Consider the following 8,685-nt stretch of genomic DNA (forward strand, 5'->3'; position numbering starts at 1 on the left):
ACAGGTAGGAAAGGAACACCCAGGGGACTCAGAATGATACTAAACCTAGAGTTGGTTGGTTGACTTGTAGGACAGGATTTATTCTGCCAGCCTTTCAATAGCCATGGTGCTGTGGCTCTGATGAAACACTGGAGGCTGAGTTTAAATAGCTGGTTTATTTAGGGTGTATAACTTAGGAATTATAGCTCCATCCTGCTGGCCACCTCTATCCACACCTGTGAGACTCATGCCCGTACTATACACCTATTCTGCACAGAGGTGTCCATCCCACCTGTGATGCACTCCAAGATGGCACAAGGCTCCACATACCTCAGGCAAGTACAAGCCTTTCCCTTGCAGCCCACAGAGAACTCAGCTCCTGAGATGGTATCTTGTTCCAAACCCTACTACTAGTGCCTCTCCTATTGCTGGGGGCTCAAAGGGAAAGGAACGGGTTTGGGAACAGCATGAAACTGGAGCCACAATGGGCCAAGACTGCATTTATTCAGGAGAGTTGCTCAATGGCTGCAAGCAGCTCAGGCCTCAAGACAGATTTTGCTGGCTCAGCTCCTGCTGCCCTTATATCCTCCAACACTGAAGCATCCCAGGAGAAGGTCAGCAGGGCAGAGGGTACCTGCAAGGGAAGGCAAAATGTCACCTGGGATGTAATACTTCCTATGATGTCCTGTCCCCATCCCACCTTCACCACCATACAAATCCCTTCAGTTAGCTCTTTAAAGGTATCCTCCCCATCTTACAGGATGAAAACCGAGGCACAGAAACAACTTAAGTCCACCAAAGGTGACAGCACCTCCACAAATACCCTGGCAGCCGGAATTCAGTCCAAAATGCTGGACCCTGCCAGGGGCCTTTCCAAGGGAGTGATCCCATGAGCACAGCCCCAGCTCACCAGCCCGCATTCATTCAGGGCCAGGGCCTCGTTCTCCTCCAGCTTCTGCCCACCCGAGGCCCTCAGTTCAAAGGGCAGCCAGTCGTTCTGTAGCGCCTCTCGCACAAACTGGAAGAGCACAGATAGCTTCTCCCGGGCATAGAAGGTCCCTGCAGGGCACAGGGCATGAACTAGAGGTGGTATGGCCAGATCTCTACCCACCCTAGGCTAGGGTAGTCATGCACCTTGCAGTAGACAGCCATCCGGCAGGCGCACACGCAGAAGGGCATAGGTATACTTGCGCAGCTCCCGCTGCTCCTCCTTCTCTCGCATGGCTTTGGTCCTGAGTGAACTCAGCCGTTCTACCGCTTCTGTTCTGTGTGGGGAAGGGCATAGTCAGGCCTCCCAAGCTATCGTCCCACAAACTGTCCCCTCTTCATATGGGCCTACCTGAGCCTTTGCTCACGCTTCACCTCCTCAGCTGTGAGGCTAAAGAAATCTGAGGGGAGCTCAAAATGTGAGGCCAGGGCTGAGGGGCGGAAGACTCGGAGCTGCCGATCCAGAGTGGCTCGCACAGGCTCTGCGCCCAACAGTTGCTGCTTGTGCCGCTCCAAGTTCTGCGGCTGCGCCCGCGCATCCTCACCCAGGACGTAGAACTCCTGACCCTCTGAAAAGGCGTCACAGCTGTCTCCAGGTCCCCCATGCCACCCTTGCCCCTTCCCTACCTGCCTGGCTGCCTTCTCACCTTGATCTGGCACAGGTAGGGTCACCTTCTTGAAGCCAATGGCTTCAAAGAACTCGTGGCTTCCCTCGAGGCAGTTGATTCGTTCCTGGGGATGAGGACACACAGGTCACAGGAACAGGGCCCACCACCACTGAGGTTGATGCCAAGCATCCCCCACTGCCACCCATTGGTCTTCAACAGGATGAAGGTGAATGGTTCTGGGAATGGTGTCCTCCCATAATGGTTTTGTGGTTGGGAGGCTGCACCCACAAGGCTCATGTCTGCATTTGTAGGATAAACGTGGAGGGTGACTTCCCAAAAATATTCAAATTAAAGAGAGGCCACTCCAGGGAGCCAGGTCTCCAATTCCAGTGAGTTTCAATCATAGACCCAACATGTGGTCTTGAAGGTCAAGATCCTTTACTCAAAAAATTTGAAGAACAGGGCTGGTAAAACGGTTAGGTAAGTAAAGGTGTGCCACCAAGTGTGATGCCTGTTCCAGGACCCACGTGATGGAAGGAGAGCCTACTCCCCAGGTTTCCTTTCCTCCACACAAGCCGTGGCTCACGCACCCACCTGTAAATTCAAGTAGGAAAAGAAAGATGGGTAATGAGTTCCATGCCTGTGTCTTAGCACTTTGGAAGCTGGGTCACAACTCAGCTGACTCCCAGTACTGGGTCAGGTTGGACTACATAGTGAGACCTGGTCTCAACAACAACCAAAGTAAACCACAAAAATCCAAGCAACACTGCATTACACCCACCCCATGCCCAGTGACCCGAGGCCAGCCGTTGCAGCTACCTGGAACACCTTGTTCTGCAGTTTGATTTTCTGATACTTTTCTTCCTCTGGATGCAAATGGATATTGTCCAGGTACCTGGGAGGGAGAAGGGAGAGAGTAACCCAGGGGACCTTCACTGTTTTTACACTCAGATCCTCACATAGCCAGGCTGAGCCTGGTGCACAAAGCACACGGAGCCTACACCATAGCCCCCTCAGTGCTCAGATCTCTTGGGTAAACAGGCTTACTCACTTGGCGATGGTATCCACACCCAGCTTCACTCGATCCCGGTCTCTATTGAATGTATGTATCTTCATGATGGAGGCAGCCACAGGGTCCGTGGAAAAGTGCTGGGAGAGAAGAGGCATGCTGAGGACCCCATAAAACTGCTGAGGAATGGGAAGAGGGACAGCAACTGCAGCCACGTCAGAACCATAGCACCTGGCTGAGGTCCCCATGGCTGCCAGTCGTTCAACTCCCAGGTGCTGGGTGAAGCTAAGGCCAAGGTAGCCACAACAGACTAACCCTCTGAAACTAAGCTAGCTCCAATTAAATACTTTCTTTTGTAAGAACTGCCTTGACCATGGTTTCTCTTCATTGTAATAGCAGAATAGTGAATAAGACACCAGGCTTGATGGAAATGCGTCCAGTAGCTAGGGCATAGGCCACTTACTGACAGGATGGCCTGCTTGATGTGGGCATCCCGCTGGTCCCTCCTCAGGGTGACACCTGTGAGCGGACAGATGAAGAACACACCAGGCACTGCCAAATGGGGAGAGATTTCATCTTTGGTCTCAGGTACCTGAAGATAGAAAACAAGAGGCTCTTATAGCTGGACATATAGGCCCATAGCTCTCATCCACACTACCACAGGTATGGCTCATACATATAAGGCTCTCCCTTCCTAGGCTTCAGCTGCTTCCATACTGGCCCAGAACATTGGGCAGACCCCAGCAGATCCTTACCGAGTTGGTCCCAGGAGCTCCTGGATTGTTGCTAGAGGTGGCTTCGGCCTGAAGTTCCTTTCTCACTGAGTATAGGAAGGTGTAATATGAACAGAGTAAGAACTCCAGCCATAACCCAGAGGCTCAGCCATACCCATCATCCTCCAAGGAGTGGGGTGTGGGAGGTGTGTCCGAGAGCTAGCAACCCTCCCTGCCAATGCTCCAGGAAGTAAAGTCTAGTCTCTGTCTTCTCCAGGTCTCCAAGCAAGAACCAGTGGTGTCTCCTTCCACATGGGACCCACAGCCACCCTCTGTGGACCCTTTTCAGCCTACCCCAGGTTCCACCTAGAGCAGAACTCACCCTGGTTCCGAATGGAGTCCTGAGATGTAGGGCCCCGGGCTCGGGGTTGCTTCTGTTCCAGCCGGGCCAGGGCAGCAGCGGCAGCCATCTGTGCCTCATCAGTGGGGCCCTGACGGGGCTGCCGGAGGGCCAGCTGTGGTGACTTTCCTTTGGAGGTCTTCTCCCTGGACAGACATGGAGACCCAAATATGCAAGAAGGTGTATAGAGGAATTTTAAGAAACATGGTCACTCTGGCAAGGGATCACGTCTGATGATATGTAGGAGGAATGCAGACATGCTACAAATCTTTGATCTCTGGCTGGAATACAGACAGGCCCTTAGTATGTATCTTTAATCCCTAACAATGTAGGTAAGGTTAGTTTGTAGAAGGAAGAAGTCATGTTTGAAAGTAGAATCTACCTGAGGGGCAGACAAAATGACAAATCAGAGAAAGATTTGGCAGAATGAGTCAGTGTGAGGACAGGAAAGAGAGGACTTAAAAGGCAGCACAGAGAGTGAGTTGAAGCAGTTCAGTCAGTACAGTTTGGAGGTAGGTTGCTGCTAGAGAATGAGAAGGAACCAGAAGATTAGAAGAGATTGCCAGACTTAGTTTGAGCCCAAGCAGAGCAATTCAGTGAGAAGTTGAGAGAAGCCAGATTGAATTAGTCAGCTTGGTAAATTATACTGTGCTAGAAGCCTCCTGGGATAGTTGTTAGAACATGGGAGGAAATGCTCTGGGCTCAGCCCAAGCAGTGTAATCACACAACTCTCATCTCATCACTTCATCTGAGGAAATAAAAGTGAAATTTACTTTTACAGAGGTGCACAGATCATAGACATTGTACCTCCAGACATCATCCCTTCCAGTACCAGCTCCTGGCCTAAGGATCCTTTGAACCTCCATTTTCCTCATCATGGAAGTTGTCCCACTATTTGTAGCTGTACCCTGGTCTGTCTACTTCCTTTCTACCCCTGGCCTGCAGGTCCCTCCTCCCACTCAGCCCCAAGCCCTGGTTGTCATAGGGCCCACTTTACCCCATATATGCCTCCTGCAGACTACCTGGTAGCCTGTAGCTGTCTCCAATCTCCACCTCATTCCTTCTGGGCAGCTCCAACAAGCCTTACCTCCCTCTCCAGAGCACAAGGTTCTCTGGGGCCTCCAATCCTCCTAGGAGTACGCCAGCTACCAAAGCCCCTACAGATATCCCATCTCCTCCTTCTGGCACCCCAACCACTCCACAACAATCTCTGGTTCTCTGGTTTCCACACGCCTCCAAGACCATTCTATAACCCTCTTTCTCCCCAATCCCTCCCAGAGTACACCACCACCTACAAAGAAGTTTTATCTCTCACAGACCTTCTCCTGCTCACACCAGCCAAGGCCACACCTTCCCTTAGCTCCACTCTGGGCACTGTCCCGGCCCTTCTCACCACCCAGGACTAGGAGTCTTATGGCCTTAAACAACGCGGCTTGGACACCACCGCCCATCGGGTCCGCCTATCCGTAATGCCCCGCCCACCCGCTCTAGGCCACCCACTGCCCTCCCTTTCTGCCACGCCCACCGCAGCTACAACGCCCCGCCCTCCTCTTAGGCTCCGCCCTCCTGACTTACACTCTTCGGCCCCGCCCATCTCCACATCCCGCCCTCTCATCTGCTCCGGCTCTGTATAGCTTGGAGAGATCCCTGACACCCTGCGGAAGGCCCTGCCTGGCCCTCGCCCTTTTCCTTCGCCCAACCAGCGTCACACACCCTGCGGAGTCCGTAAGCTTCTGGCCGGGCCCCGCGCTTTTGAACTTGATGTCAGCCTTGATCTCCTGGAAGAACTTCTTCATGGCGGCGGCCCGGCGGCGTGGGCCGCGGGGCGGAGGGCGCAGGGCCCGGGTGGGTGAGGAGCAGGCGGCCAACCACCGGAAAGAAAATATCTCGGCGACGGAAGTCCCGCCCGGCACACGTGACAATCGCCTTGCGGCACCTCGCGGGCGGGGCGCCATCTTCCTGTCTGCGGACGCCGTTGCCAGGACGACAGGCTCTCCTCCCTCAGGATCGCGGCAACCGCCAGGGGGAGCAAGAGAGCATCCAGACACCGAGCAGCCCTGAAGTGTCTCCAGAGCTACTGGAACCTGGGTGGTTGTCAGGCTTTCGAGGCCAGCCTGTACTACAGAGAAAATGAATATGGATATGCTGTGCAGGAGCCTGAAATCCGCTCTGGGAGGGACAAGCCAGAAAGGAGCCGACAGAGAGATTGGTGCAGGCATGGTCAAAGCTGGCCTGGACTACAATACTGTCCCACAGGACCACAGTTGGTACAGAGCTTTCTCAGCATGCACAAAGCTGAGTTTATTCTCCTGCAACACTTCCATCTCATGTGGTGTGTACACTCAACAAAAAGATGGATGCTTTGGACACGGGCATTGTAGAGCACTATTGTTCATGTGAAAAACAGCCATCATCTACATCAGGGCCACTGTGTCTGTGCAAGAGACGCCCCCAAATCATATACTTCACTATTGATGGTCATTCATTAGAAAGAAAGGGCATCGGATGCTCACTTGAGATTCCAGGAGCCCTCTCCAGCACCTCCTGCCTCTGTGCATGTAATTCTGCCCTAATTGCACATTGCATTTTGGTCTTGCTGGACTATGGACAAGTTTTCATCTGTGCTGGTGTGAAATTGTCAGGGATGCAGCAGCTTTGGGGGCTACCCAGGCTGTTAGTAATCTTACTATTTTTTCCAACCATTAGACCCAAGATGCACCAAGCTGAAGGACAGAAGCCCTGGTGACTTCCAAGCCCCATAGCTGAAAGGGAGCAGGGGAGGCATTTGATGAGAACTGTGGAAGACTGGTTTCCAAGAGCTACAGTGAGAGGAGTGGAGCACCATAAGGAAGGCAGCCAGGAAGTGCTCAGTAAATGTTTCGGGACATGATGTTTTAGTCCTTTGGGAAAACATTGAGCCAGGCACTGGTGGCACATTCCTTTAATCCCATCACTCAGGAGGTAGAGGCAGGCAGAACCTGGTCTATAGATTGAGTTCCAGGGCAGCCAGGACTACAAAAAGAAACCTGCCTGGAAAAGGAAGGGAAAGAGAGATTGTAGATATATGGAGTCAGAGTTTGACTATGGAGACCAAGATGGCCTTGAACTCACAGAGATCTACCTATCTGTCTCTACCTCCTGAGTACCGAGATTAGGTGTGCACCACCAAGTTCCCCAATATATATGTCCATGGGGAGGCAGGCAGAGAACAAAGGAGGAGCTTTATTCCCACGAGGCAGAGTCTCTCCCTGAACCTAGAACTAGGCAGGTAACAAACCCCAGCTAGCCATCCTCCCATCTCCGCCTCCCACAAGTCTGGGCAATTCTCCTGCTTCCCCTCCTGAATACTGGGATGACAGGCTTGAATGAGCCAGTTCTCTGTCAACTTTTTAGGTCCTGAGATGTCCCTACATCATAGCCAGCCTCTCCTTTATTAGTTTTCCTTTGAAATCATATATAGATTAAAAAAAGAAAACCACAGGACTACAAACGGTTCTTTATGGTGTGAGTCAGGATTCTAGTGTGGAAGCTCCAGGAATCCCAAGGACCAGACACAGGTCAAGATAGGGAAATTACTACCCCTCCCTAACCCCATTGGACATGTTATATTGTAGACCCTGTTTTACAGCTAGAGAAACTGAGGCACTTGGTATCCAGTGTAATTTTTACTCAGCATGGAACAGTTTGTGACACTAAGTAGAGTAGGTGTTCAATCAACACTTTGTAAATAAATAAGCATGGTGGGAATGGGATCAGAGGGTGAAGAGCTAACCTACTCTAATATGCAAAACACCCAGATTCCATACCCAGGACCCAATAAGCCCTTGGGAAATAGAGTCAGGAGATCAGAAGTTCAAAGTCAGCCTTGGGTACATAGCTATTCAGAAAGTAGCCTAGGCTAAGATCCAGTCATTAAAATAAACAATGATTAAAACTAAGATACAGTATAAAATTAAGTAAATAAAAATGGCTAGTCAAGGATGGCACATCGAATGAATTACTTTCCCCATAAGCCTCAGGTGAGGGAAGAGGACTGGCGAGGTCCACAAAGCTGTCCTCTGACTTCTATACATACACGGTAGCATGAGCGTGCATGCCCACACATAGCACACAAAGATTTTAAGGCTGGGCCAGGTGGCATACATATTTCATCCAGGACTGGGGAGGCAGAGGCAAGAATACATCTGTTAGTTCGAGGACTGCCTGGTCTATATAGTGCACCCAGTGAGGAGAGGCAGTGGGATCCTGTCTCCAAATAATAAAGTAAGAATAATAAAAATACAAAATGTCGGGCTGGAGAGTTGGCTCAGCGGTTAAGAGCACTGTCTGGGGGTTGGGGATTTAGCTCAGTGGTAGAGCGCTTGCAGGCCCTGGGTTTGGTCCCCAGCTCCAAAAAAAAAAAAAAAAAAAAAAAAAAAAAAAAAGCACTGTCTGCTCTTCCAGAGGTCCTGAGTTCAATTCCCAGCAACCACATGGTGGCTCATAACCATCTGAAATGGGATCCGATGCCCTCTTCTGTGTGTCTAAAGACAGCTACAGTGTACTCATATAAATAAAATAAATCTTTAAAAAAATACAAAATGTCAAAGTATAAAGGTGCTGTGAGTATGAAATGAAAATACGTATTATAGACAGCAAAAAAGAAAAACAAAATTTTTAAATAATGGACGTAAACAAGTGAGCTCTGCCCCGCCCGTTTCTCAGCCCTGCCCTCTCTTGAGCCCTGCCCCTTCCTCCATCAGCTCCAGGCGGGAGTTTGCTGAATTCTGTTGAACTTGTCTTCATGTCAGCCATTGGTCGAGCTGTAGCCAATGGGCTCCAGTTTCTTTCGTTACTCCGTCTTCTACGCTGATTGGTTATATTTCGTCTGGCTAACTCCAATGACCTGTTCTGTACTGTTATGTATGTCCCGCCCTCCGTAGGCCCAGCCCCATCGAGGCTTGGTATTGGTTTCAGTCTTCCTTTCACCCACAGGCTCGGCCTCAAACC

At 51.0% G+C, this 8,685-nt stretch overlaps 1 protein-coding gene across 1 annotated transcript; it reads right to left on the reverse strand.

Moving 5' to 3' along the window:
- Nucleotides 1–136: 136 nt before the first annotated feature.
- Nucleotides 137–5,596, reverse strand: Ubxn6 (UBX domain protein 6). Its single transcript, XM_032900733.1, has 11 exons — nucleotides 5,410–5,596; nucleotides 3,679–3,842; nucleotides 3,339–3,403; nucleotides 3,047–3,175; nucleotides 2,626–2,723; nucleotides 2,394–2,469; nucleotides 1,614–1,698; nucleotides 1,319–1,535; nucleotides 1,114–1,244; nucleotides 890–1,038; nucleotides 137–613 (listed from the first exon to the last, which is right to left on the reverse strand). Exons 1-11 carry the CDS (start codon nucleotides 5,490–5,492, stop codon nucleotides 485–487), a joined length of 1,326 nt encoding a protein of 441 aa, XP_032756624.1. The 5' UTR covers nucleotides 5,493–5,596; the 3' UTR covers nucleotides 137–484.
- Between the last annotated feature and the right edge of the window lie 3,089 nt (nucleotides 5,597–8,685).

Source organism: Rattus rattus, chromosome 4 (genome assembly GCF_011064425.1).
Source record: "Rattus rattus isolate New Zealand chromosome 4, Rrattus_CSIRO_v1, whole genome shotgun sequence".
In the NCBI taxonomy this organism is placed as follows: Eukaryota; Metazoa; Chordata; class Mammalia; order Rodentia; family Muridae; genus Rattus; species Rattus rattus.

Bases quoted from the DNA above. Each gene is read 5' to 3' on its own strand.
- Ubxn6 (XM_032900733.1), bottom strand. From the start codon at position 5,492: ATGAAGAAGTTCTTCCAGGAGATCAAGGCTGACATCAAGTTCAAAAGC. The intron at 3,843-5,409 runs GTGTGTGACGCT...ATGTCTGTCCAG, and splicing joins AAGCTTACGGACTCCGCAGG to GGAGAAGACCTCCAAAGGAA. The intron at 3,176-3,338 runs GTAAGGATCTGC...TTCTATCTTCAG, and splicing joins GAGCTCCTGGGACCAACTCG to GTACCTGAGACCAAAGATGA.